Below are 13,484 nucleotides of genomic sequence, written 5' to 3'. Positions count from 1 at the left end.
ATTAAGTGTTGTATCAGGAGAATATGATAGTAAAAGAGGTGGCACGAAAATTTGGTGCCACCTCTTTCGCTGTCATGTTCTCCTAGTAGAAGTCCGAAAATTGCGAAAAATTTTCGAAAATTCCGAAAATCGAAATTTGTATTAGGAGAATATGATATTGAAAGAGGTGGCACGAAATTCAGTAGTATAAGTCAACGACAAGTCGGAAGTTAAGGAAAAATTAAGGCTTCAATAACTATATACGCAGAGACGTCTTTTCATTACATTTTCTTTACTTATTCGTTGCTGATTCTTACATAAAATGATTGTGTTAAAATACAATATTAATGTTTACATGTAATGTGGATTGCGCGTCGGTAACTGTGTTATCGCACATGGTAACGTCCAGTAATTTAAGTTCATCGTTATCTAGCGGTAAACTTTAGGACCAATTGGTAACAGGTATCTTCAAGAGATTTCTCCGTACCCCAGCTCCTCTGCTTTACATAACGGTCTCCCATCCGGAGATTCAGTGAGGAGAGGATTGTTGATGAGTCTACAGACCTAACCAGACTCTTCTCTGTCTAAGCGCAGACGAGGTATAGGAGTAGACCAATCACCATATGGGGTTTCGTGTCTCACGATCTGAAATACCGACATCGTTAACAACAACTAGATTTCTTACGCCCTCTACTCTGACGAACAATAAATCTTGTAACTAGATCCACGAAAGGTTTAGACCATATACCTATGATAAATGATGAAGATACGACTCTGAACCCCATACACGATTACGTGCTCCCCGCCGGGCAGCTCTCTCTGGCATCTATACTTCTGTCTAGTCTATGCCTAACAGTGTGTGATAAAAAAGTATATCGAGTGATTGCCCTATTCTGTTCTTGATCTATGCTGATACTACCGTGATGTAACCTGTACTGACAATCATCAGATCAAACCGTCAACAACGTGGTTGATCGTCATGAAACAATCTTTACACTTGCATTGAAAAGTTCTAATTTGTTAACTTGTGTACCAGATAATTGAACAGAAGTAACGATGGCGGAATTTGTAGAGAAACGATGCGAGGATATGATCCCCGAATTAGAACAAATGGAGAAAATCAAATTATTTGATAAAAGTGAAATTCGGTAGCTACAGCAGGTTATCTTTCGGTACTGGTCATCTATGTTGTTTATTTGAAAATACTCATAAAATATTTCTATAGGGGGATCGCAAAGAAATTGAAGGAAAATGAGTACAAAATTCAGCGACATTCGAAAACTAAAGAGGACTATTTGCGATATATACAATACTTGATGGACCTTCTTAAGTTGATCAAACAACGTAGAGATGTAAGTATTCTATAGTTTTTAAGAAGTTTTTAAGAAGATAGTAATCAGTGTTGTAATTTTATTAGAAATTCGGCATTCACCAAAAAAAATCGGAGATCGATCACATTATTACAAATAAAATTAATTATTTGTACAAAGATGCAATATTTAAGTTTCAAGATGACATACGTTTCTGGATTGCTTATATAAAATTTTGTAAGCATGTTGTAAGTATTTTTCCAAATAATGACAGTTCTACAAAGTATTTTTATTTTTTAATGAGCAAGTATAATATGATATTTGACAGCATTTTCAAAACAGTGTTAGTCACATATTAGGCAGAATGTTGCAAGTACATCAAGACAAACCAAAGTGTTGGCACATTGCTGCTCGTTGGGAGCTAGAAGAAAATAAAAACAAGCAGACTGCCCGTCAATTTCTGCTTAGAGGATTGCATATACACCCGACTTCTCAATTATTGTTTACAGATGCTTTCAGGTACACATACTGAAATGTTTTCAACTTTTTAAAAATTTTGTGTACATCGTTAGTAACTATATATATATGATTCAGATTAGAATTGGATGAGGCGTCGTCTAACGATAAAAAAAATGAAACTAACAGTGACTCTGCAGCTACATCAGCAGCAGAAGATGACATGACTATAGGGTTAAAAAGAGCTTACATTATATATCAACAAGCATCAAAATGTGTCAAGGATATTAAGTTCATAGTAGAATTGCTCAACATTACAAAGGAGCACAGTAATGCAGAAAAGCTACAAAATAAAATTGTTAGGTAGGCAAAGACAAACAATGCATTAATAGGGTATATAAATGCATCATTTTAATCTCTGTAATAGTGACATGATTCAAGAATATGCTCATGAACCCCTAATGTGGGATACAATGGCAAGAAGAGAATTGGAAGGACTTGTTCAGCCTTCTCTTGATGACGATGCTATGGAAGTTGATAGTTCAGAACAGACTTCGTTAAGAGATCGCATAACATCTTGTAATAAAGTATACCAAACAGCACTTAAAAAAATTAAAACTGAAGAAATGTGGACCCTGTACATAGAATGTCTGTTAGAAATCAATCAGAAAGATGGATCGCTGCCCAATTTTAAAAGAAAGTTATTAAAAACTGCATTTACGCAAGCTCATCAAGCAAAAAAGTTGAAAGAAAAATATTATTTGCTTTGGGTTGGTAACACTCGCAATTACCATTTGTTGTATTACTTAACAATATAGTGCACAATGACTTTTCGATCTTTTCATAATTGTTTCCCGCAGGTTAACATGTTAAATGTTGAGCAAAAGGATGAAAGTACTGTAAAGAAGATAAAAGAAATTTTATGCAATGCTACAGAGACTATACCAAACAGTGTAAGTTTATGGCATGCTAGACTGAGGTACTTGTTGGCCTCTGGACAAGAAGAGGAAGCTGAAGCTATCTTTCCAAAGGTATAAATATTTAAATCATGTATTGTAACAACCCTAAATCTGCCTATTGGCATGTATAATAATGTATCTAATAGGTAACTGAAATTCTTGGAGACAAATCATTACCTTTGTGGAAAATGAGGATATTACACATGCAAGCTAAAACTCCTGAAAGAACAGAAGAAGTATTCCAAGCAGCTTTACAAGGACACCCAAATGTAGCTCAAGAAATAAAACCTATTTACATTGAGTGGCTGATTCTAACAAAAAGTCTGTACACATAATGAAATTATGATTAGTGATTTTTATATTACACGAAATATTTATTTCAGGCATACAAGCGACGCGGAAAGTTTATGACAATCTCTGTTTACAACCACCATTTTCCATTAAAATGCATAAGAAGATGGCGGAACTAGAATTGATGCAACCTGAAATATCGTTGAAGCATCTCAGAAAATGCAATGATATGTCAACGTTACAGTTTGGCAAAAATGACACGAGTGTCTGGATAGATTACATTAAATTCGAAATGAAACATGGCGATCCAACAAAAGTTGGAGACCTACACAGAAGAGCAGTGAAGACATTAGAGCCAGGGCTAACGGATTCGTTTATTTCAGAATACAGTTTAATGAAAGCAGATCCAGATGTTGCGAACACGGATACGTAAGCATTAATAAAATATAGTGAAACCCGTTGGACGAATATATTACTGAGTGACGCAAAAAACAATCATATTTGATATGTTTAAGCAGAATTCTGTCCAGTAGAAGTACATAAACATTATGCAGTCTCGAGTGGTATTTCCTTCTCCATCCGCGTGAGAACGATGTTGCGGTCCGTTTCATTAGGTAACCGCGTTCTATCCCCGGTTTTTAATGTTGCTCTCATGTCTAAGCACATCACATCCGTTGCTAATGAGTGTTCTTTATCATCCAGATTTCCCTCAATTTTTAGAAGCAAACTTTCGAGATTATTATACACTCCTCTGAAAAAAAAGAATATAAATATAAAATAGAATAACTGTATGAAAATTATTATTGCATATCCATCCTGTTGCAATTAATATGTCCATCCAAAACATCTTTCAAACGCTCAATTGAAAACAATAGAGTTCGCGATATCGTTAAAAGTAACAAAAATATTTTGGGCAGCCATATTAACTGGTACGTTGTGGCAATTGTGCGCAGTTACTTAGAGTCGATGAGAGTATTCTTCAAATCTTTTTCAGTCTGTCGCAACTGTAATACTTCATCTTTCAAACCGCCGTCTACTTCGTCACGACAGAGCTCAAAGCCAGGACGATAAGTGCGATTCTCTAATCTTGTTTCTGCGCATTTGATCGAATCAGCCTTATGCAACAATGCATCCTCCAGCCGTACGATTTCTTTCTGCATGGTCTCCATTTCTTTTTGTATCTGTAAATCGCAATTAGATACACCTGCATATTAATTGCTTCGTCGGCAGTCTCTATTCGTGTAGATGCGGTTGCTGCGTATACCTTAAGCTTCTGCCATTCCAGTTCGTTACGACCTTTCTGTGTCTGATATATTCTTTTCCTTAAACTGAAGTCTGTTACATCCTGTTGAGCCTTGATATCGTTTCGTGCGCGTTCTCGCATAACGTTCATAGACTCGCGGAAATTGTACACATCGTTCGATTCGTTATCGGCTAACGTTTTGGTATACTGGCAGTGTTCCAACCAAGCTTCATAAGATATTGCACTGTAAAGCAAAGCTACTATTTTATATTTATCCTGCCATACATAGGTGCTAACAAAAAGCCTCAATAAACTGCTTATTATGACACCAATAGCTTATCAAGTTTTATTGGAGACTATAATTATATTTTAGTCGTACAAAAAAAAACAAAAGATTAAAATAATATACTGCGAACATATTGACACGGTACGAGTTAAAAGCAGTGTCCTTACTCTTTTGGAGTCCTCAGCGCGTTTGGTTTATAACTAATGTTCGCACATGTGCGATCCAAACTGAGGTTTTCTTTATCTATTTTTATGGTTTCATCCTTATCCTCGACTTCCAATGATACTTTGAATCGAACTTCCTCTAGACGATTTAGTTTTTCCCATGCAGCTTGGATTCTGTAGAAAATATTGGATCAGTAAAAAAATTCGTGCCCGATCCCTGTTGTATTTTAATATGAAATCGGGCACGAACTTTTGCACTGACCTAACACACTTGAAACTATTTGTAATCATCTATATACTAATATCGTACCTGCTAGTCAGTGATTGTTTCACATTCTCTATAACACAAAGTTCTTTTTTCAACTCTGTATCAGCTTCATCGTATGTGAGCTCTGTTCCTCTACGACAGTCTCTCATAGAAATACATTGTGCTGTTACTTGTAAAGAATAATTTAAATTTTCTAGTTCCTTTTCTGCATCAGCCTTTTCATCTTTCAGAGAACGAATCTCCGACAACAGTTTGTCTAACAGATTCTGAAGCACATCTCTCCATCTTGATAATTCTGTTACCCTATAAACATGAAAAATTGTGAATTTCTTCTTTTTTTTTTAGGAATAACACAAGGTATCACTTGCCTATCAGCAAGGCGAGCATTGTTCATATATGTATCCCATATAGTCTTCACCATTGTCTCTGACTGAATAATTTTCCCTGAATTCCTCAATGCAAATGCTTCTGCACTTTGGGCATCTGCATTTTGTTGAAGGTCCCATTGTTTAGCATACCAATCTGGTAATCCTATTTTATGGAACATTAATATTTCAGTCACAAAATGATTTAAACATTAATCTGTAAAAAATACGAATAGAAAGTATAAATAGATACAAATTATAATTACCTATATGTGGTAGAGGTTTTTCATACGTGGTCACGGATTTATTAGCCATGATTTTCAAAAAATTTTATTCGGACGGTAAAGGTATATAAAAAAGTAATGCAGACGAAATAGTGTCCTAACAGTGACAGTGATACTATATGTTATTATCGGTCACCAAAGCAACCAAAGTCACTCGTATACTCTATTAAATATCGATTTAATAATGTGTTGTTCATAATATTGTATATAATATAAATTAATTGTTAGCAGTTATTTAACAAGATACTTCGCCTATGCTTTTATCGTATTGCTTCCGATTTATAGACTTGATAAGGGTCGCGATGAAGTTACATAAAGATGATTACATGATAAACCGATCAATGTAAACCAAATGAATGCAAAATCAAAAAATTAGATTTTTTAAATAAAACGTGAATATATTTTCTTGTTACATTTCAGTTTCAATACGAAACGTTATATCGGTTTCATTAAATTATTTGATGACTTCAATGAACAAGATATAAAAACAAGTTAATAAAATAGGACAGCATTATCTTTAAATTCTTTAAAAGTTTTTACTATTTTGCATACGATCTAAATGCATAAAATCCGCAGTCCTGTAATGTGTATATACAGAGAGGAAATTAAAATATATATATAAGACGAGCACCGTTATTCGATAAGACAGAGCATTGAAAGTTATCTGATCAAACAGTAACGGCTGTAGTCTCAAACTTTGCGCAATATTGGAACATTAACAACGTTCGAAGGGTTGTTGTCGTTCCTGATGAAATAAATATTTCGTACTGTAAAGAAAAAATTTTCAGCATCAAAATCTTTAATATATAATTTGTACTCGACTAAGAAATAGCAGAAAAAGATCGTCAATCGACATATCCTCTGTAAATACAGAAAGCGGAAGCCCAGAAATTTACCCGATTTTGTAACTTCTGCTCGGACTTGTGCATTGGAATTAATTATTACAGTTAAATATTATTAACAAAGTTGTGTCGAAACATTGAATTATCGATGAAACCGATGCATTAACATCAAATCTTGCTATTTCGATCGATATATTGTCAGAATGAAAATGCCGGGAAAAATATGGCGCCATATGCTAGGTTTCACACAAATAAAAACCGGACTTCTACCGGTTTTAATTTCGAGCATTGTATTGTGAAACTCACGCGGCGGGAAATTTCCTTTTGTAATAGCAAATGAAAATTCATGAATTTTGACGGTAAGAATGGTCATAGTCGGGGGAAGGTTTTCAAATTTGTTGATATCCCAACGGATAGAACAGTGATCCGCGTCTGCCGCGTTGGATTGGAAGTATCTGCTCCGGCACGTCTGCGCAAGAAGTTTGTATTGCCATTCCGAATTGTTTACAGGAATACGAAGTGGAAACGGTTTATAAGATAAACGGTTAAAAAAAAACAATTCAAACGGGAACGCACGACTTTTAGAAGCGTTTAAAACGTAATCCGCGAGGAAAAATCGAATTTTGTCGCCGGCTGGAATAGTATGCGAAGATTGAGTATGAAGAGTAAACGTAGGAAGTCCGAAACGATGAGCGAAGGAGACTCAGAGGAAGATGGCGGCAGGCGTTCGGCGGCTAACGAGATCGACGAAATGAAGAAAGGCAGAGAAGACGGTGAATCCATGGACTCGTCGCGCAGAAGTGCAACCAAGAAACGGCCCTCCCGTAGCAGACATAGCCTCAAAGGTATCGACGATAATGCCGCCAAAGCTGACGAAGAGGACGCGCAGGAAAACGTCATGGAAGAAGATGAAAACAAGAATACCGGGAAGGGTGGAGCGAACAAGCGTCTTAAAAAGGACGATTCGAGAGCTTCCTCCTCAATAAGACAAGACGGAAACGAGAAAAGAGAATACGAGGTTCGTTTTTGTTTCTAATTTTTTTCGCGCTTATGTATATATATATATAAAAAAAATATATATATATATATATGTTCTAACATATTTACGCGGCAACCGAGGACCGCGTCAGTAGGCTGACTACGTTTTATGCAACCGTAATATATCCAAGTATATCTCTGATAGTAGACAGTCACGTCCAGCTAATGTGATCGAAACTTTTAGAAATTCACTTATACAAATGAAACATAAACGTTTCTTCCTGTGGTAAACATTTCGATCTGTTTAATAATACGTAGCGTCATATATGATTTTTATCATTGACGATCGATATCATTCCGGGAGCTGAAGTTTATTTTTCTTTTTAAGTTAGTAATATAAAATACGTTTGTCGAACAGGTAGAAAAAATTGTTGGACAACGTTTGGTTAAAGGACGAAGACGACAATTTCTGGTCAGATGGAAAGGGTACGATGAAAATTCAGACACTTGGGAATTGGAGAAGGATTTGAATTGTCCAGAATTGATCAAAGAGTTTTTGGCTGAGGATTTGGAGAATGTAGAAGATAAATCCAAAAAATCCGAAGACTCTCCAAAAGGAGGGAAAGCTAAATCTTTGAAAATGGATAAGAAAGCTAAGAAGTCTAAAGTTAATGCAAAGAAACTATCAGAAAATGGTAAATTTCTTTTTGTGAATCCCAGTATTTATTTAGGGGTTGTTAGAAGTTGATTTATTTAATATTTACTTGATTTCAGACAAAGAGATAACTACTTCGGACGAAACAAAGAACGATAAAGATGACCAGAAGGAGTTTGAAGTTGAAAAGATTATAGAGGTGCATTTTAAGAAAAACAAGACAAAACAGTTTCTAATTCGTTGGAAAGGATTTTCACCATCAGATGATACATGGGAACCAGAAGAGAACTTAAATTGTCCTGATCTCATCGAGAAGTTTATGCAAAAGGTAGAAAAGGCTAAAACCGCAGATGTACGCGAACTCCGGACAAACCGTCCTCATACAAAGCGATACACATTAACCACACACGAACATGGACGAAGATTATCACGTCGAAATATGAATAAGCAAAGGTAATTTGTTTTACCTATTATTTTCATGATTTCTTCTTTTTGTATCTCTTAATTTATGTTTATTTTCTTTTTATAGAGCTACGTATCATGAATGTGATGAATAAGTAGTCGCAAACATGTCAAGACACAGACAGAATCTGTAGCGTTCTAAAAAAAAAAGTAATACTTCTTCAAAACAGTAAATATAAGTGACTTTCTACCTTATAAAATTTTAAAGTAAGATTAGCACTTTAACTGTAATATTGTTTGTGTGTGTCTTAAGTACATATTATATCGCTTCGTTTACTATACACTATGAAATGTCAACTTTAAAACTGTGCTATTTCATTTACTTTTTTTCAATTTTATAAAGTCTAGTAAATCATATTATGATGCTATACATTGTAAAAATTAATATTAGTTATTGTCAGTGTCTCATAACATGGGATAGCACAGGGGCAGGGGCAGCAAATTTCATGAGACATCGACAATATAGATTACTTATAATTTTCATACTATGAAATCAATATTTCCATATATCATGTTGAAACGTATTGAAAAAGGAATATGTTTAAAAAATAAATACTGTATAACACTTTTTTACTGAATGTTATGCATGTATTAGAGATTAGAATATCCTTAAAACGGACATTTTACTTTGATGTAAATCAAGCATGTTACTTGATTCATTTGAAACAGAACCTCGTAGTCAGTAATTGGCTACAATTAGACTAAGGAGTGCAATGTATAAAATAATTTGTAACGAATAGAAGGATATAATAAAATCGTCCGTGCTGTAACACGTAATTTCGAGGGTAATTAGATAGAGCGGAAACATACAAACGTTTATTATTTAGTTTCGCTACCTTCGATGTGCTGTCATAGAAATTACAGTTTGTATTAAGCAGTGCCATTATATAAACAAAACAAAAAGATAGAGACGTGCGAGCCTCGAATGTTTCTATTTCTAATCGGGATATTATTTTTATTAATAAATGTCACATTTTTATAAGTATCAAAGCGCGAAAAAGGTGTATTTATTATACTTTCACGGTGACTATTACTTTTAGTGATACTGTGAACATGTATGTTATATAACAAGTGAAAATGCATTTACTGTTTTATGAATGAACGATGAACATGATAACTTGTTTCAAGATGAAGCTATAATAAAAATTCAAACCTCGAATAACGTTTCTACATTTACAAACATTATTCATATCAATACTAAGAACTAATCGTGTAAAAAGGTACGTTTACGTATAGTTCTAAGCAATGTTTCCTGAAAAATAACATTCAAGTTATCTTCATTGTCTGTAACTCTAATGTTCCGTAATCATTAATTTTTAATCGTGTGAAAAATAAATACATGTACTCGCAAAGCCTGCACAAATAAATATTGTAGTATTGTGTAAACAAATTTATCATTAATTTATACACAAAAACATGTTATCTTTCTTAAATTCAGTTTTGAATAGTTCTGTAGCATTTCATGTCTCACAACGGTGATGAAAATGGTAATAAAAGTTTATTACACGTGTACAGGTAAGCATCGATATTGTATAAGGATAAAAATTATTTGAAGCTCTAATTAATGTACAATTATAGCGTAGAACTCAAACGAACGGGAATGGAAGTATATAAAACCAGAAAAAAATTCTATAAACTTGATGAGTCAGAAACATTTTTGGGATACTTGTGGACAATATGGGTTCCAGTCCTCATCGTATTGCTTCTAATAGTTCTGTGCATATTCTGTTACTGGTACATTCATGGACGAATTATTTCCATTTGTAAAAGGTTCACCACTGTTTCATTTAAACACATATAGCACATTTATATTTTTTTACTATACCTATGTCTGTATTCAGTTATTGGTGCAATCCTAAAATTACGTTAACAAAGGTGTCTTACACGGCAAAACAAGGAAAGAAATATTGACGACAGTATGCCTATATTGAACGAAGACAACAATGAATTATGCTCGAAACCCCTATGTTTAAATGCATGTAAAACATCAAGATCCAAAAAGTCTAATAATCAAAGAAATAGGCAACATGAAAATACGGATTATGAATTAAAGACAATTTTACCGGTATTGTATAAAATATTTTAGAATACCATATTCTTTTTTTGCGACACGATGTAAGAATATTTATATTAAGAAATACTAAATGATAAATAAACTAATAGGAAAAAGTAAAACTACTCAACCCTAGTGGAAATAGAACTGAAAATATCACTAATAGTGCAGATTTGAGAAAACGATTATCATTAAAAATATCTGCTGCATCTTTCTTATCAGCTACCACGAAATCTAAAATTACAAATAGCGAAACACTGAACAAAAGGGATATCAAAGATTTAGAACAAAATAAAGATAATGAAACAAGTACTCCAAGTATAACACTTTTTGATCATAACAAGGTATAAACTCTCACTTGCCCTAATCGTGTTTCTGTCTATTACATTTTAATGATTTTTCTTTTTAGAATGAGAAAAGTATTTGCTTCTCAGACACGGATCTAAAGTTTTTGACGAAACCAATATTTTCAGAAACGTCTGAAATAAAAAAACACGATGAAAAAATGTTGTTCTGCGAATGGAATTCGAGAATCATTGATGACTATTATAAAAAACATATCGACACAGGTTCTAAATTAATTGAACTTAAATTTCAAGATACGGACTCATTTAATGACGACATGCATAAACATGAAAATCGAAATTCGAGTTCTTTTACATCTAAAACTTGTGATTCGAAATATTTTTCGGATTCTGTAATAAACAGGCTGGACAGTTTTCCGAACTTAAAACTCGAAAATCTTCAAAGGTTTTTAAGAAATTATAATGAAATTGGATTGTTCATGTGTATATAAATATTATTTTGTGTTGTATATATTTTAGGTCTATAAATCCATCTACAGCATCAAGCACGTGTACTACAAATATTGTAAAAATTAAATATCCATTAATCAATGAAGCAATCGTTAGAAATAATTCAGAAATATTAAATGTTAAATCAAGAAAAAATTCTGACTATGTAACAGATAAACATGGTTCAAATTCAACAAAACAATTACAAGAAACTGAATCAAAAATAAGACTGTACGAGTACATTAGACAATTAAAGAGTATGAAGTCATCGGTAGATATACAGTTAAATTGTTTCAGAGAAATAAAGAATCCTAGGAGAAAATCAAAATCAGATGAAAATGTTACTTACGGTATTATATCTCCCACAGTACGAAGTAGCATAAACAATTGTTTTTCTCCTAGAGACTTCACCACATTAACCGAAAGTCTAGTCCATAGCAATGAAGGCACTCATGCAATATTAGACCAACAATCAGAAGTAAGTGAAACTTTCAATGAACTAGGAATGTTGTTTTCTCAATACCTGAAGCACCAAGTTCATTTGTGTCAAAGAAAAGCTTGTCCCCTTTCAAGGCACTTAAAGCAAAGATCTAAACATAGTACAAGACAGTGTCAAAAGAAATTGAATTATCACCAAATATATCCTTACGATCAAAGACCTGCATGTAACAGTGGAAATGTTTGCACAGACACATACGACGAACTAAAATTAATGTGCACATCACCTTCGAAAAGAAACAATATTTATCAATGCATGTTTAATAGAAGAAAAGAATTTTTAAATCAACCATGCTCCATACCGGTTCAAAATTTTATAATAACAAGATAGTCTAAAATATAAATGTAATTCAATATGAGATATACAAATTAGTATCTCTTAACGATCATGTCTTTTATTTCCCTTTAGTATCCTTAATTTTTTGTTATAACGATACAGCAAATAAATAGTCATACGTACGTTTTAAAAAAATTATTTTATTTAATTAATTACATGCGCTCACTCCTTTTTACTTCTTTCACTTGAAGACCTTAAAAATTAAAGATGAATTGTTAAACAAGAAGCAACGATTTTAGAATTACATGAAATTTGAATCAATAAATACCTGGAGGTAAAGATTGCTTCAATTTTTCTGCCTTCTCCTTGTCTGTAATTACAAGGGTATACAGAAACCTGGAGCAGCGAACCTTGAACTTAACATTGTCAGCATTCTTCTTGATTTTTACAGCTGTATCATAATAGACAGTACATTAGTAAATTAGTAATCGTACGAATGATTAAAATGACACAATATAAACACTCACATTTTGCGTCTTTCCTCCTGGCTTTCAAGAGGAAGTCCTTAATTTCTTTGATTTCACGTGGCTGTAATAATATTTGAAATCATTGAAATAGTTACATACAACTTGTCAAAAATATTTTGTCATTTCATTGAGGTTAAGTCGTACGCACACATTTTTTTGTAACATGTATCAAATTTGTCAAAACGAATGTTTTAGATGATGAAATAAAATAAAGTAACATCTCAAATAAGAAATATTGATAATAATGTCAGTGGAAATTTAATACTCACCATGGTGATCCGATGTAGGGCAAATTGGGCTACCTGGAAAATGTAAGAAAAAGTTTAAATATTATTAAATCATAAAAATGTTTATATTAGATATCAAAAAATATTGTCATATAACACACGTTAACAGTTTGGAATCGAAATAGAAAAGGATTTTTCCATAAAATATGGATTTTGTGGAACGGAGTATTAAACCAACACGTACCCCGTTGAGTTAACACCGGAAAAAGAGATGTCGCATCAAATCAGCAACAAAAGCTTAAGAGAATTTGTATTTCCATTTTTTGAAATTACGATGAAATATCGTATAAACGATGTAAAAATATTTATTGAATTTATCAAAATTAATATCATGCATTAATTATTACTCATCGCATCGTTTTTAATTAAAATTTAAATTGTATTATGACGAATTTGCTCGAAAAAGCTTTAGCGCCATCCGTGACAAAATATTTAAGCTAGGACAGTTTCATGCTTGAAATTTCATGTCTCTTCAATTCTTTAAAATAAAGAACATAATTATGTAT

General features: G+C 33.1%; 5 protein-coding genes across 10 annotated transcripts; 3 read left to right on the top strand and 2 right to left on the bottom strand.

Annotated features, from left to right (window-relative positions):
• The first annotated feature begins 896 nt into the window (after positions 1–896).
• LOC143357282 (U3 small nucleolar RNA-associated protein 6 homolog) lies at positions 897–3,551 on the top strand. Of its 3 annotated transcripts, none has more exons than XM_076793659.1 (10): positions 897–1,127; positions 1,205–1,331; positions 1,397–1,537; positions 1,618–1,808; positions 1,884–2,108; positions 2,173–2,515; positions 2,606–2,776; positions 2,851–3,025; positions 3,088–3,424; positions 3,514–3,551. In XM_076793659.1, the coding sequence occupies exons 1-10, from the start codon at positions 1,036–1,038 to the stop codon at positions 3,536–3,538; spliced, it is 1,827 nt and encodes a 608-aa protein (XP_076649774.1). In that variant the 5' UTR covers positions 897–1,035; the 3' UTR covers positions 3,539–3,551. The 3 variants fall into 3 exon arrangements, with proteins under 3 accessions (XP_076649774.1, XP_076649775.1, XP_076649776.1); XM_076793660.1 differs by having other exon boundaries at positions 1,014–1,140; XM_076793661.1 differs by having other exon boundaries at positions 1,014–1,151.
• On the bottom strand, positions 3,516–11,860 carry LOC143357284 (tektin-B1). Of its 3 annotated transcripts, none has more exons than XM_076793665.1 (7): positions 11,739–11,860; positions 5,325–5,538; positions 4,999–5,259; positions 4,692–4,862; positions 4,260–4,482; positions 3,953–4,176; positions 3,516–3,746 (listed from the first exon to the last, which is right to left on the bottom strand). In XM_076793665.1, the coding sequence occupies exons 2-7, from the start codon at positions 5,501–5,503 to the stop codon at positions 3,542–3,544; spliced, it is 1,263 nt and encodes a 420-aa protein (XP_076649780.1). In that variant the 5' UTR covers positions 5,504–5,538; positions 11,739–11,860; the 3' UTR covers positions 3,516–3,541. The 3 variants fall into 3 exon arrangements, with proteins under 3 accessions (XP_076649780.1, XP_076649779.1, XP_076649781.1); XM_076793664.1 differs by lacking the exon at positions 11,739–11,860 and adding an exon at positions 5,588–5,973 and having other exon boundaries at positions 5,325–5,487; XM_076793666.1 differs by lacking the exon at positions 11,739–11,860 and having other exon boundaries at positions 4,999–5,251; positions 5,325–5,480.
• On the top strand, positions 6,818–9,319 carry LOC143357285 (uncharacterized). The gene is made up of 4 exons (XM_076793667.1): positions 6,818–7,465; positions 7,844–8,120; positions 8,200–8,533; positions 8,610–9,319. Exons 1-4 carry the CDS (start codon positions 7,091–7,093, stop codon positions 8,635–8,637), a joined length of 1,014 nt encoding a protein of 337 aa, XP_076649782.1. The 5' UTR covers positions 6,818–7,090; the 3' UTR covers positions 8,638–9,319.
• LOC143357283 (uncharacterized) lies at positions 9,798–12,218 on the top strand. The gene is made up of 5 exons (XM_076793662.1): positions 9,798–10,312; positions 10,384–10,607; positions 10,706–10,939; positions 11,005–11,345; positions 11,420–12,218. Exons 2-5 carry the CDS (start codon positions 10,461–10,463, stop codon positions 12,216–12,218), a joined length of 1,521 nt encoding a protein of 506 aa, XP_076649777.1. The 5' UTR covers positions 9,798–10,312; positions 10,384–10,460.
• Positions 12,219–12,344: 126 nt separating this feature from the next.
• On the bottom strand, positions 12,345–13,202 carry Rpl38 (ribosomal protein L38). Of its 2 annotated transcripts, none has more exons than XM_076793668.1 (5): positions 13,163–13,202; positions 12,961–12,993; positions 12,692–12,752; positions 12,493–12,615; positions 12,345–12,417 (listed from the first exon to the last, which is right to left on the bottom strand). In XM_076793668.1, the coding sequence occupies exons 2-5, from the start codon at positions 12,961–12,963 to the stop codon at positions 12,377–12,379; spliced, it is 228 nt and encodes a 75-aa protein (XP_076649783.1). In that variant the 5' UTR covers positions 12,964–12,993; positions 13,163–13,202; the 3' UTR covers positions 12,345–12,376. The 2 variants fall into 2 exon arrangements, with proteins under 2 accessions (XP_076649783.1, XP_076649784.1); XM_076793669.1 differs by having other exon boundaries at positions 13,080–13,201.
• Positions 13,203–13,484: the final 282 nt, after the last annotated feature.

This window comes from Halictus rubicundus, chromosome 9, assembly GCF_050948215.1.
Source record: "Halictus rubicundus isolate RS-2024b chromosome 9, iyHalRubi1_principal, whole genome shotgun sequence".
Lineage (NCBI taxonomy): Eukaryota > Metazoa > Arthropoda > Insecta > Hymenoptera > Halictidae > Halictus > Halictus rubicundus.
Note: the sequence above shows the minus strand (reverse complement) of the source record. Positions and strands in the feature narration are given on the sequence as shown.